This window comes from Erpetoichthys calabaricus, chromosome 12 (genome assembly GCF_900747795.2).
Source record: "Erpetoichthys calabaricus chromosome 12, fErpCal1.3, whole genome shotgun sequence".
In the NCBI taxonomy this organism is placed as follows: domain Eukaryota; kingdom Metazoa; phylum Chordata; class Cladistia; order Polypteriformes; family Polypteridae; genus Erpetoichthys; species Erpetoichthys calabaricus.
Window position 1 is genome coordinate 126,209,241 of NC_041405.2, and position 14,881 is coordinate 126,224,121.

Consider the following 14,881-nt stretch of genomic DNA (forward strand, 5'->3'; position numbering starts at 1 on the left):
GTTTCATACATTGTAGCAGCATTATGTGATATCTTCCATGCAAAACAACAGTATAATCCAGTAGTCTTCTTGTGTCCCACCATGTATTTGGATTCTTCAATTCAAAGTTGTGTGACTTTAGCACCCCATATAATATTACGCTAACATCCCTGACTTCTAAAGAAAATGCAGCTGCAAAGCATCTATATATTAATTCCAGCTCCATTGATGGCACTTAGGAGCACAATTTTAAAATGAAGTTAGAAACGTGATAAAGCTGTTAGAGCAAATATTCGTATATGTTTAATAATGCAAAAGAATTTTCAGTATTTTATCTGTAAGACCACAGATAGGGAAAAGATGAAATGCATTAATAACAGCAAGGGTGAAATAAAAGAAACAGAAAAGCATTTAGCAAGTTCTCTGGTTTTCTGTGATTTTGAATGGGGATGTGGTCAATAGTGTGACAACAGGAAATATAAAGGAAATGTTAAATATGCCAAATTTTTGTGTTTCATATGTTAAGTTTTGGTTTGCGTTTCATGTTTTTAGTTCATGTTTTTTTTTTTTGAGCTTAGCCCTTCAGAGCCACCGTAATACTGCAGTAGGACTAAAAAGAGGCTAAAAACAAAGAAGGCACCTGGAAAAGAGAAAGTTTAATTAGATTTGCTTAGTGAAGCTAGTGATTATATGAAAAAATCCATAATGTACATTTTTCAGAAATTAATTAATACTCTGGAAATTCAGAAAAACTGGCGGCTATCAACACAAATATGATTAGTAATTTAAACCCAGTTTGGTTAATTTGTATCAAATATTGCATAAATTAATGGAAGTTACATAAAACAGAAATTAATTGATATAAAATATTAACTATAATTAATTACATAATGAGGAGTCTGGATCTTAATACACCTTACCAAAAAAACTTAAGATTCCTATTATTTTTATCTCTGTGAATAAGTGGACAGGATACTGAGGAACCTCTAAGACAGTTTTAGTGCTGCTCACCAGAGGGCGCTAATCTAATACATTTGGCTTTGCTTGTTGAAAAGATCAAAGCAAAGCATTCAGTGCCACCACTCTCCTCCTGAAGGGATCCAATGTTTAATCCTGAGTGAGGCTTAAGGGAAATTCCAGCCAATGCATTTTGGATACCATACTGGAATTTGGAGACTGGATAGCAGACAACACGAGACAATCACAGGACGCACTCATTCACAAAACCATACCAGACAAGATTAGAATCAACCATTCAAGTAACATGTATGTCTCGTGATGTAGAAGGAAACTGGGCTTTCTAAAGAAACACAAACAAGTGACAAGGGGTTGAAGTCTGGTCTCTCTAGCACTGAGGAATCAACACTAACCACTGTGGTCATCTAGTACATTTTACGTTTTGCTCTTGTCATTTACTAAGGTTTCAATGCTTATCTTTCTCAGCACTCTTTTTGTTGCTTTTCTTACCATTTTCACATGTGTTGCTTGTTTCCTGTCTAAAACCTTCACCATCAACTAAACACAACACCGTTTCATGGCCTATCATTTCCGGCAGGTCATAACAAGTTAGAAAATGATGAAACATTAATTTTTTAACACCAAACACCTTTTTACTGTTTTCCATCCATCCATCCATTTTCCAACCCGCTGAATCCGAACACAGGGTCACGGGGGTCTGCTGGAGCCAATCCCAGCCAACACAGGGCACAAGGCAGGAACCAATCCCGGGCAGGGTGCCAACCCACCGCAGCTTTTTACTGTTTTGATCAATTGAATTAGAATATACCAATGTAAAATCAAAATTTAGAACGTAGCCTATTGAAAAAGCACTGAACATTATGGCTGAGTCACTTCCTATGGTAGGTAGCTATTGGTCCAGACCCTTCCTGCGACATAAGGTGCTTCCCTGTGTTTTGGATCACAGCATCTCAATCTGTCTATAGGCAGTCCTCATCCAATGAGCAGACAGGCAACACTCACATACGAAGGTCTGCTTTTGTAAAGGGTTTGAAGGTGATCAGCAGGTGATCAGCTCTTTGGTGAATGTATACTGTAAATAACAAAACAATTTGCAGAGGAATATTTATTTCAATTATACTTTTTGTTGGAATTGTAGATTTGTTTTGCCTATTTTTTTGTTTCTCCTTCTTGCTTTTGTAAGTTTACTTACCTCGGCAGTGATATTCATGTCTCTGGTGAGCCTTCCTATGAAGTCAGTAGATGGATTGGGAGAGCATGGGGTGGTCATGAAATCGCTGGAAGGGGTGTGTGGCACTCCCCATATCTCTGCAAAAGGACAAAGGTCCAAGTCTTTAGAGTCCTGATGCTTCCTGTCTTGCTATATGGTTGCATGACATGGACGCTATCCAGTTACCTGAGATGATGGTTGGACTCATTTGGTACTGTGTCTCTCTGGAAAATCCTTGGGTACCATTGGTTTGACTTTGTGTCAAATGAGCGGTTGCTTATGGAATCCCGAATGAGCCACATTACCTGCATTGTGAGAGAGCGTCAGTTATGGGACTACGGCCATGTGGCACAATTCCCTGAGGGTGATCCAGCTCATAGGATCCTCATTGCTGGGAACCTGAGTGGCTGGACCAGGCCAAAGGGCCCCCCATGTAATACCTGGCTGTGGCAGATAGAAGTTCATTTCCGGAGGGTAGGACTGGACTGCGTGTCTGCCTGGGGGTTTGTCAACCGGGATTCTGAGCTGTTTCGTCGTGTGGTGGGTGCGGCAATGCACTGTACCAGTGCATGCTCCCTATCTTGACTTGACTTGCTTTTGGTTTGTCTTCAGTTTGTTCTTTACTGTCTTTTCACCCCTGCTGTTATATTTTTAAATTTTATTTCTTCCGGCAGGCGTTTCATGTACCTTGAGTGCGCTGCAGCTTGTTCTGGTTACCAGGGTAACCTTTTATGCCATAGAGGGGTGTGGCTTTCAAGTTTGTCACCTGCTGGTAATTGCAGCAGGGGTTTTAGATAGCCACTCACTTCACTGTGTCTTTATCTCTGCTGAAAATAAAAAAAAAACTACTAAATTATTTGTGAACATTTCCTGCTTTCTGCATTAATTTCTTGGCTTCCTGACTTTTGGTTTGTCCTTCTGACCTTAATTATTATCTTACTGTTTGGCTTTGTTTTTTCGGCACTTTTCAATCTGTTGGTTTTGACCCTTTTCTGTTTCACATGTCTCTCCTGTTTTGCCTTTTAAAAATCTTTTCAGCTTCCTGACATTTCACCTGCTCATTTATTGTAGATTTTATTTATCCCAACAAAAGTTGTAGTCAAAAATCTTCTTCTTCTTTCGGCTGCTCCCGTTAGGGGTTTCACAGCGGATCATCTTCCTTCATATCTTTCTGTTCTCTGCATCTTGCTCTGTCGCACCCATCACCTGCATGTCTTCGCTCACCACATCCATAAACCTTCTCTTAGGCCTTCCTCTTTTCCTCTTCCCTGGCAGCTCTATCCTTAACATCCTTTTCCCAATATACCCAGCATCTCTCCTCCGCACATGTCCAAACCAACGCAATCTCGCCTCTCTGACTTTGTCTCCCAACCATCCATCTTGAGCTGACCCTCTAATGTCCTCATTTCTAATCCTATCCATCCTCATCACACCCAATGCAAATCTTAGCATCTTTAAGTCCTTGTTACCTCCAGCGATGTCTCCTGCTTTCTGGTCAGAGCCACCGTCTCCAACCCATACAACATAGCTGGTCTCACTACCGTCCTGTAGCAAAAGGCAGAACCAGAAGAGCATTTTAACTCAATGACGATCATAATTAGTGCTTTGAAGTGCTTTTTTTGATATTAGCAGCTTGAATAAGGAACAGAATTCTCTTACTGAAACTTTTCTTGACTGAGTGGCATTATGAACAATGCTGAACATCCTCTCTGTGACACACTAACTCTGAGGACTTTCAGCAAGTGATTTATTCAGCAGAAATTAGTCAAGAAACACTTCTGAGGCTCCTTTATACCATAATGCCTCACTGGGACTGTTACAGCCAAGTCAAAACTTTTCTTTCTTTTGATTTTTTCTTGCTTTATAGTCATTCCAGTGTGTGTTCAGACCAAAGTGTGTGTATATATTTATTTATTTACTTACAGTATCTACCTATTTATGTATTTATTTATTTAAAGAGCTTCTGTAAAAAGACATATTTCCCCTTGGGGACAAATGAAGTTCTATCTGTCTAATAATGTAAGCCCCAAAATGGTTGTGATTGTGAAAAACAAAATAGCAGCATAAATGCATCAAAACAATGACATAAATTTAAAGTAAATAGAGAATTAACAAATAAATATCAGTATAATTTTCTACAACCCACACAAATTCCAGAAAACAACTGTCAGATTTCAGAAATTCACTGAGAAAGGAGAATAAAAATAAAAAACACAAACTAATTCATAATACCTGAGATTCCTGTATAAATCTACTGCATGTCACAGCATTTCTCTGTGGAATTAGTTTGATTAGTGCAGTTCTGTTTCTTGCCTCCCTTTTGTGTTGCCTCTCGTGTAACTTTGCAGTCTTTGACCTTTTTGGCTTCTTGGATTTTTCTTGGACCTTCTATTTTGTTTCTTGAATTTTGGATGTATACTTTTGGAGGAGTTAATTCTGTTGTAGTTAATGTATATTAATGTCAGTTCTTTTTTGAATTTAAAATTTGAAGCTGTTTACATTTAATTTTTTATTTAAAAATACTAAATAAGATTGAAGGATAGTGTTGGACAAGACTTTTTTGGCAGTTTTGGATATGATAGTTGACTGTTTTTAAATATATTATTATTATTATTGTTTTAGTTGTACAGGGTGAAACAGATAAATTATTCTGGAAAGACTCTAACGACAATAGTTTGTTGCTAAAGTTTGATCTTGTTTTGGTTTTATTTTTCAGCATCCATTCTTGAAGTTAGCCAAGCCCCTCTCCAGCCTGACACCTCTGATTATCGCTGCAAAGGAAGCCATAAAAAACAGCAGTCGCTAACAAGAAACAAAATAAGAAAGAAATTTTGACCGGACAGAAAAACACTCAGCCTTATGGCAGAACCCTGATGTTGTCAATGTCATGGGAGTGAAAGACAACTGGACAACATAAAGAGAACACAATCGGAGCACTGCCTTGTCCACTCTTCTGTTAATAGAACATCACGTATGGAACTTCTCACTTCCCTGAGAGTCAATTGAGTTGGATGAACCAAATGGTTCCTAAAGTCTTCTCTTGAACGTTTATTTTGAGAAAGGAAAGAGGGGAAATCCCCTTTATTACAGCCATTCACTTGCCGAAACTTTTCTCCAAGAACTTGAGGTGTCCTTTGATCTTGTGATGTGGATGCAGATGATGGCGGCCTTGGTTTACTTCCTACTCCCAAAGTTCTGTTTGTCCAGATGTTTTGCCTTTATGGAACATGAATGAATTAACTTGCCTTCTTTTTCTGGTGCATTGTAGCAGCTGCGGCCGAATGGTGAACGTGACGCTCTTGATGAGTGATTGTCATGTCTCGCGTTACATAATGTGGTGACTTCTGTAAAAGTTATGTTTGCTGTCTCCGAAGTCACTTTTCTTATCGCTGTGATATATTTTTTCTTGCTGAAGCTGACCTCAGTTAGTCACATGGCCTAGAAGTGCTCCATAAGAAACTGAAAATTTGTTCCCCAAGTGCGAGACTACCCAGAGTGATTGGTTTACATTTATGAAATTGGACGTCATAAATGGCAGGGTTCCCTGGGCTCATATTCACTGAATGATAATGATGCCAGTGTGACGTAAGGAGACATCATCCATTCTTCGTAGATCTGGCCACCATTGCAAAATGTAGGTGGGAGCTCAAATCAGCCATCTAGTAGCAGGAGTCAGCCTTTTGGGGAATGGAGTGTGACTTCTTCCTGTACATAGAAAGCAGATATAATACAAGGAAAACTTTTATAGATATTAGGGAAAATGTGTGGTGTTGGGACCGCAAGGGAAGAAGTGATGTTTCGAGCATGGCAAATATTTGCTGTTCTTCGGCAGATAATGAGGCTCTTAGTCTACGTTGTTTTTCCATGAACCAGCAACTATATATTCATCTCTCACGTCTGAAATGTCATATCCCCTGATAATTTTCTTTGCTTTTTTTCTGGGAAGCTCCCTTAATCTTTTGTTTGCTTGAAGAAAGTTTTGTAATATTTACATTGATTGCCTAAGGATTCTAGGGATCTGGTCTGTTCAACAATTAAGAAATTGAAAATGTGTAAAGTTTTAATGGCATAAAAAATTAAAGCCTCTGTGACTCTGTTACATGTTTAGAGGTTTTGCTGTGATGATACCCACAGCGTAAGAAAGTCACATTTTTTAAAAGCTTATGGTTTGTGTTATAATGTGAGTTTTACTTAATTCATGTTCATGTAGGATCCATAATAATTTGGCATTCCGTGTGGCGCTCTGGTGCTGACCATTTGTATTCTCTACTCCATCCTTAGTTTGGATTTATAAGTGAATTATGTTATGATGTTAGGATGAACATTCAGAGTGAGCATAAAAAGTGGCAGTGGCCCCAATTCTCAGCAATCAATTATCCTAATTAGGTCATTAAAAGCGCAGAATTTGGTAGGCACTTTTGATTCATAGGAAGGCGGCGAACCAACCCCTCTGCACACAAAACGTCTGTCTTCTACCGCACTGAGCTGTTGTGATAATGGTGGCAACTTGCTTGCTCAATGTTTGAAATATTATGGAATTGTGCCAAGGTAATCTGTAATTAAGCAAATTTTTATTTTCTGATTGCAGCCTTTTTTGAAATCTGAAATGATGTTCTAAGATATCACGGGGCACTTTGTTATAACATTTCTAATGGTGTGGGGTGGGTGGGAGATTGTAGCCTAATTAGTCTGAATAGATTTCCTAACAAACAAAATGGTATGGAAGCACTCATTTTTAATATTCATCTTTTATTTCATGTTTACAGAGAAAGTAATTTTTTTTGAAATTGCAGTTTACGGAGTGGCAACTATGATCTTCAGAAATTTCACTTAAAAAAGAAACACTCCCCCTTCTTGTGCTTTAATTAAATGTATTTGTATGTGTAGAGATTAATACGGTTTGATTCTGTTTGAGCAAGCAAATCTATGAAGAGAATAGCCTGGTAAAAATACCACGCAAAATAAAAGTAACCTTATTTGTTGGGTGTTAGTTGATGGCAAATAGAAAAGTAATAGTAGACCTGATCATAGTTATTTTCAAATTAGGTGCCTAGAATGTCAGGAAAAGGTGAATTTTAGATTCAGTCAAGAAATCTTCTCACCCGTATCACTGTACTGTCTCTCAGAAGTGTAATTTATTTAATCTCATAGGATACAACAAATCATGAAAAGCAAAAAACAAACAGAATAATGAAGAGTTCATTTAAACTTGAAATCCAATTCAGCCTACATTTTGTTTTTTTAACTGAGCTCATGTTAATTCCTTTATCTCTATGCTCTTTGAAAAGCCTGAAAATATTAGTCTTTGAACCATCTACTAGCAAATAATGTCTGCCAAATTTGCCAGTAAACATTACTTTTATACGAATGTCCTGTACCTTATATCATGAGGCATTTCCTATGATATCTTTTGCCCTCCTAGGTGCCACTGAACACAAATCCAGCACCTCTTATTTTTATATGATGACCAAAACACCAGAGCTTACATTGTGATGCAAAGCTGCAAGGGGCAAAGTATTTAGCAGCATTTCATAAATCATCTAACCATCTGCTCATTGAACCTGCTTAGTCTCATTTCGGGGTCCTGGGGATCCAGAGCCCAACCGTCAGCATTGAGCAGTTCGTTTCTCAATCGTTTATTTAGATAGAACCTCAGCACTATTCCTGATGGAGCAGTAACGGAGATCATTACTGTTACCGAGGTGTGAGTCCATGGGGCAGGACATTTATGTCCTAACATTATCTGAGTATCTGTATTGAAAAAGAGACATAAGTGGTGTTAATCAAGAACACAGAGACACAGTTAGAAATTTAGTACGGGTAAATTTTACACAAATATTAGGATGTTTTTCTTCACACAGAGAACCACAGACAAATGGAAATTATCGTGGTAGACAGTAGGGACTTTAGGGACCTTCAAAATATCTAAAACTAGACATGATGTATTTTGGAGAAGTTAAGAATATAGGGCTGCCGAGCTTTGTTGTGTTGAATGGCCTGTTCTTGTCCAGATTGTTTTAATGTTCTAATGTTAAAATGCATTTCCCTACCCTTTCTTCATTAGGTGGTATCACGCTAGCTAAGAATGTCCTTTCACACTTCATCCTCATTGTTCTAACTAGAAACCTTTGATTAACCCTTTTCAGTTGGTTGACATGACACGTGTCTAGTGATGGAAAAAATGATTTGTGCAAAACTGAATTTGCAATGAAACTCAGTGTTTCATTTCTCAAACACAATCTACAAAATAAATTGTGATTTGTTTGCAGCACAATTCTTAGCAAGTTCAATTTGGTTTAACAGTTAAAAAATCCACAGGATTCCATTCCCTAAGTAACCATTCTCTTTGTTTCAAGTAATGTCCTGACACCTTCATTTTGTAAGTTAATTAGAGTTTGTCTTGAGACTCAACATTTGGTCTATGGGTGAAAATGAAGGAACTGTTACCATCTGCGATACCTCAGGGGTTTGGTTCAGGGAATGTACCTCACCAGTGCCCTGTAGATGTTCCCTATGCACACGCATGTGACAAATATATGTATATACATATTGTATATACTGTATATATATTATGTAGTGTATTAAGGGTGATAGATGTGGCATTATCTTTAGCATTCTTCTGTTACTCCTCAGATGCCTACATTTGGTTCAGGCTTAAATGAACTCTTTACTATCAATTATGCAGGACCACCACATGATCCAAATGCACAAACATTTAGATTTGCTCTAAGACCTGAGCAAGTGACCTTGGGTCACTTGTGCACTTTTCTCTGAATCTACTGATTCAGTTTTGCTGGGAAGATGTTCTTCACATTTATAAATCCAGCACACTTAATGGATTTGTTGCCTTTTGAGTTTGAGTGCATCTGCTTGATTGAAGAACCCTTATTCTGTTTTCTTCCTTTTGAGTGAAACTGAAAGAATACCTCATGTCTATCAGGCGTCACTTGTCTGCTGGATTAAGGCTGTCTTTATCTTACCGTATGTTTCAAGTTGGTTTACACTTGTGAAAAGCTCCTTGTTCTGTGTTATTTTTGGTGAAAGGAAGCTCAATTTAGTAAATTAGATGTGGACGCCACTAGGCACAGCTGCATGACATGAAGTGCAGTCCACAGGGAGAGTGTAAGCCAAGACTTAAGGATCAGTAACTTATAAAGTGAGCACTATAAAAGAAGAGGGCCTGAGATTTCCATCTACTGAGTGTGAAAGTGGTGCATGTGAGATATTGGCGGCTTATTTTTGGTTCTTGGAATGTCCGTGAAGTTTCTGGCTGAAGGTTGTTGGCTCCCATCCCATTATAAGGACCTGGCTTGTGGGGTGAAAACATGAGCACAAATATTCTTTTTCTCTGACTTGGGGCTCCAAAGTACAATAAATAGGACATACTTAACTGTGTTCAGCATCCTGTCACACTGTATCATAAACTCCTGTACATTCTTTTATGGATGACTTGTAAACCTGTAAATGTGATGTGAGACTCCTCTATTACTGTGTAAGGATTTTCTTTTTTTCTTTTTCTTTTTTAATTTGCAAAGTGTGGATCCATACCCTGTACCTCAGCATCAAGTTTTCTAAAATTCATTACAAAAAAAAAAAAAAAAAAAAAAAATCAAAACAAGAACTTCAAAATGTTTTTCGATAAGCTATTTTTAATTGTGGTTGAAGCAATAGAATTTTTTGGATTATGGATTATGCATGGCTGTGTCTTGAGTGTAAAAAAATTTGCAGTTTGGGAACTGGAACTAAATAAAAATTCAGAAAGTGTTGGCTTTTTTTTTCTTACATAAAATTTTTCATACCCACATGCCAGTTTGCTCCTCTGTTCATTGCCAAAGCTGTGAAAAAACATTGCTACATAATTTCTAGTCACGTATCTCTCTTTTCAAATATTCCTTATCTACGTGACCTTCAGTGCTTATAAAAAGTACTCACCCCATTGAAAGTTGGATTTAATTCGACTTTCTTGATACTGTTCAGGAGCTTGAATTCAATGCACTTCTTCTGGTTCTTCTGCTCGTGAGCCGTCCATGCTGTTCCCTGATGGATAGAGTGATGACCCAGATAGCTGCCAGGCATTTCTTAGGTAATGTAAGTTCTTTTTTCACCAACACTCCTTATTTATTCTAACTAATGAACTAAAATAGCCCTCATTAGCCTTCTTTTATCTCACAAGTTTCCCAAGTGGGTTTCACCTTTAAGATGCTCCATGTTATGGTAGTGTGGAAATTTGTATCAGGTAATTTTGGGCATTTTTGGATTTACCTTATTGAAGGGAAGATGGCTACAAACCAGTTGATTAATTTTTGTCAGGGCAACAAGACTATTATTAAATATAATCACCTTTAAACCCTTAATGCAGCGTTTCTCAACCTTTAAGTATCTGCAACCCGAGTTTTCATAAGTTTTAATCGCGCCCCCCTAATGCTTTTTTGAAACCCTAATAAAATTTTTTCCTATATTTTTTGCTGCTGATACACCGCTACAAGTTTAAAATTTCCCTACGAATAGCAAAATTATGCCACATATGGCAACATTCGCACCCCCTTTTTTGTTACTTTGCGCTCCCCTGGGGGGGGGCGCACCCCACAGTTTTAGAACCGCTGCCTTAATGCAACTCGGAACAAACAACCATCAATGTTAGATTTAATTTGACTTTCTTGATACTGTTCAGCAGAAAAAGACTCTTTAATGTCAAAGTGAGAACTGGTCCATGGAAAGTGGTCTAAATTAACTACAAATGTAAAACACAAAATAATCAGCTTCTTAAGTATTCACCCTCCTCATATGACACAACTAAATCATCATTGGTATATCCAATTGGTTTTAGAGGTTCCAGAATTTGTTCAATGGAGATCACCTGTTTGGAGTGGAAGTGAAACTTGTAGTGAGTCGGTATGGTTGCCTAACCAACACAATGAAGACAAAAGAACACTCTAAGCAAGTTTGTGAAAATGTGATTGGAGAGCACAAGTTAGGGGATGGAGACAAGAAAATATCCTTGTCACTTGGAGTTCAATGAAATAAATTATTAAGAAATGGAATGAGTATGGCACAGCTGTAAATCTGCCCAGAGTGATCGTGCGAGAAGAAGGCCACTTAGGGAGGCCACCAAGAAACCCACAAGAACTCTGAAAGACCTACAAGCTGCAGTAGATGAGACTGGAGAGACTGTGTAGGCAACAACTGTGCCCAGGTGCTTCAGCAGTCTGAGCTTTATGGGAGAGTGGCCAAGAGAAAGAAACGCTATAAACACTAGAAACGCATGCTATAATATATAAAACAATTTTAAAGTCCTTTTCTTTTTAAAGATCCCAGAGTACAGTGGGAAAATTATCTCTCACATAACATTTTAGAAAAGGAGTGGAAGGCAGCCATGCATAGAATTCACTATAGCTCCATATGCACAAAACATTCAATTATTCAACTTAAATTGTTAAAAATTGTCCAAAATGTTTCCAAGGCAAGATCCAACTTGCGAACGTTGCAATCGAGCTCCAGCCTCATTGGCCACATGTTTTGGGCCTGCACCAAATTAACATCATTCTGGACCAAAAATCTTTAAATGCCTATCAGACAGACTTGGTGTCACAATCCCTTGTAACCCATTAACGGCTGTGTTTGGTGTACCTCCAGATGGGCTTAAAGTGGAGAAGTGCAAACAAATTGTAATCGTCTTTACTACACTATTAGCATGTAGACGTATCTTGCTCAACTGGAAGAATCCTAGCCCACCTCTTTTAAGTCATTGGGTAACTGATGTTACAAGCTATTTAAAATTGGAAAAAAATCAAATTCTCTCTTAGAGGATCTGTTCAAAACGTTTTTAAAACCTGGCAGGATCTAATCAATAACATTTTAGAATAAGCATTTATATAGTGGAGAAAGACTCCTTTCTCTCATTACTTCTCTCAAAAAGTTTTACTCTGGTGGTTGTCCTGCCTCTCTTTCTCTTGGATTGGAGTTGAATTAAATTTAGTTTTGTTAAGTTTGACTTGATTGTATGGAATGATGGAATGTTACATACTTTTAATAGATTCAATAAAAGATAAAAAAGAACAAAAAACGTGCATGATATCTAGAGTTTGCCAGAAGGCACATGGGAGACACTGAAGTCCACTAGAAGATGGTTCTATTGTCTGATGAGGCCAAAATTTGGTTGGCTTTTTGGCTGTTAGACTAAATGTACTGCACATTATCAAAAACACACCATCTCTACTGCAAAGCATGGTGGTGGCAGCATCAGCCTGTAGGGATGCCTCTCTGTAGCAGGCCATGGAAGACTTGTGAGTTTAAAGTGGAAAATGAATTCTTGCATTCTGCAAGAAACCTGTGCCTTGGGAGAAGATTTGTTTTACAGCAAGAAAGCAACCCCAAGCATAAAGCCAAAGCTACACAGGAATGGCTTAAAAACCAATGAGGAGTGGCTGAGGCAGAGTTTGTGGATGGACAATTGAGAGTTTGTGGAAGGACTTGTAAAGGCTGTTCACTCAGGATCAACGTGCAGATGCAGCCTGACAGAGCTACGCAAAGAAGAATGGGAAAAAATGACAATGTCCAGATGTGCAAAGCTGATAGAGAGAGACCTGTGCACACAGACTCAAAAATGTCATGGCTGCTTTTGGGATAAATTATTTTGTGCTTTATATTTGTAATTAATTTAGACCACTTTGCAGAAATATGTTTAAATTTCAGCATTAAACGGTCTTTTTCTGTTGATCAGCATCAAAAACAGCAAATTATGTCCAATGTGATTCAAGGTTGTATTCATGTACATGAGGAAGATCTCTATGGAAAGGAGCTGGTGGAGCGAACATGCCGAAGGACAGACAGAAGACAAGTTTCACATCTGGAGGAAGTGTCTGCATGCTGTGCAAAGGTCACAGAGGTTTCAAGAGCCACAGGAAAACATGTGCTGGAGAGGAGATTGCAAGGAGACAACCACACATCTGTTGTGCTAGAAACTGTGACTGTGATCAATATGTATGCATGAGTTTAATGATTTGAACGATTTATAATCTTATATTCTGAGTTTACAAATTACATTTTTAATGTTTTGTTGTTTTTCTCTCAACGTTTTTACATTACCATGGCCATCATTGTTTTAGCAGCAGGTTGGATGCCAAGCACATGATCCAATGTCCTCTATGGGATGTAGGCTTTTGAATAAAGAACTAAACTCTGCTCCACGAATCTCCAATTGTGTTAGGGATAGGATTTTAGTGATGGTTAGATCATCTTCTGTTCATGTTGATTTCAGTTGCTGTAGTTTTCATATCCCAGTCCATTCTCAATTTGTACTGCCAGACCAAATCTTTTTCCAGTCTGAGATCACAATGAAAGGTTTGGCTTATTTTTACAGTGAATGACCCTAAAATGAAAAGAGTCTTACCTGAGATTAAAGGGTTTTAGAATAACCTATACGCTCAGAAAATAAACTAAATGATTTAATTGCTACCTTCCAGTAGATGTTGCTTGCATTCAATGCACTTCTTCTGTTTCTTCTGCTCGAGCCCCGTCCATGCTGTTCCCTGATGGATGTAATGATGGCCCAGATAACTGGCAGGCATTTCTTAGCTAGTGTAAGTTGTTTTTTGACCACACTCCTTATTTATTCTAACTAATGAACTAAAATAGCTGTCTTTAGACTTCTTTTATCTCACAGGCTTCCCAGTTGGGTTTCACCTTTAAGATGATCCATGTTATGGTAGTGTGGAAACTTTTATTAGTTAACTTTGGGCTTTTTTGGGTTTACCTTAATGAAGGGAAGTTGGCTACAAACCAGTTGATTAATTTTTGTCAGGGCAACAAGACTATTTTTGAATATATAATCACCTTTAAAACCTTAATGCAAACTGGAACAAATAGCCATTGATGTTATGTATTGGTTCAAAGTTATGTGTATTTTATGTTTTAATGTCATTTTTGTTTATTTTTAGTTATGATTTTTCATGTTTTTATGTTATTTATGTTGATTTCATTTGTAATTCTATAATTATATTCTCTTTATTTAAATATTCTGTTGTTCCATGTTCTTTGCGGGTGGAGTCCTAGGAGGCGGGGCCATCCTGACATCACTCTTGCTATATAAGTGAGCTGGTGAAGGCTCAGGAGCAGGTGATCATTCATTTTCAGTTTAGTTTTGTAAGTACTGCTTTCTCTGGGGATTTACTGGTTTTGTTATTTTTCTTATTTCTGATTAAGGATACTGATTTTTGGATTTTGACTTTTTTTTGGCAACTCCTTGTGCCCTCTTTTGAACTTTTCTTTGTATTTTGCTCTTTTTGCAAATAAACCTTTCATTTATAAAGATTCCTGTTAGCCCTTTTTTTCACAAGCTGGAAATTTACAATGGGAAATTTTGTGGGATTTTTTTAAATATAATTTGATACACTTTGTGTTTTATCAGCTCCCCATTTTTGGAACCTGCTCTGGCTGAAACCAGCAGGTAGTATCAGAGGCCAGGCTAAGTTCAAGTGAGTCTCTGCTGGGGAGACCAGTAAGGATTCTGGCTTGCCTTGATGGCTTATTTTGGAGGCCTCTCAACAATTACACCTTTGTGAACCTCCATATTATAACAATTGTTTTCAGTATTTAGATATGGTCTCTCTGAAGACTACAAAGATGTGGCAGCCAATCAAGATCTTGGGGACACTTTGGAAACTTTTATAAGCCTGAGATTGAAGTTGGGTATTAGACTGCAGAAGGATCACTTAA

The 14,881-nt window shown here is 37.8% G+C and overlaps 1 protein-coding gene across 2 annotated transcripts in view; it reads left to right on the plus strand.

Annotated features, from left to right (window-relative positions):
* The window catches only part of LOC114662570 (serine/threonine-protein kinase PAK 3), a 194,445-nt gene extending 184,514 nt beyond the window's left edge, over positions 1-9,931 (plus strand). For both annotated transcript variants that reach the window (XM_051935210.1, XM_028816110.2), the window contains one exon: positions 4,884-9,931. In XM_051935210.1, coding sequence (XP_051791170.1) covers positions 4,884-4,973 — 90 coding nt within the window. In that variant the 3' untranslated portion in view covers positions 4,974-9,931. The remainder of the gene's footprint in view (positions 1-4,883) is intronic.
* The last annotated feature ends 4,950 nt before the right edge of the window (positions 9,932-14,881 follow it).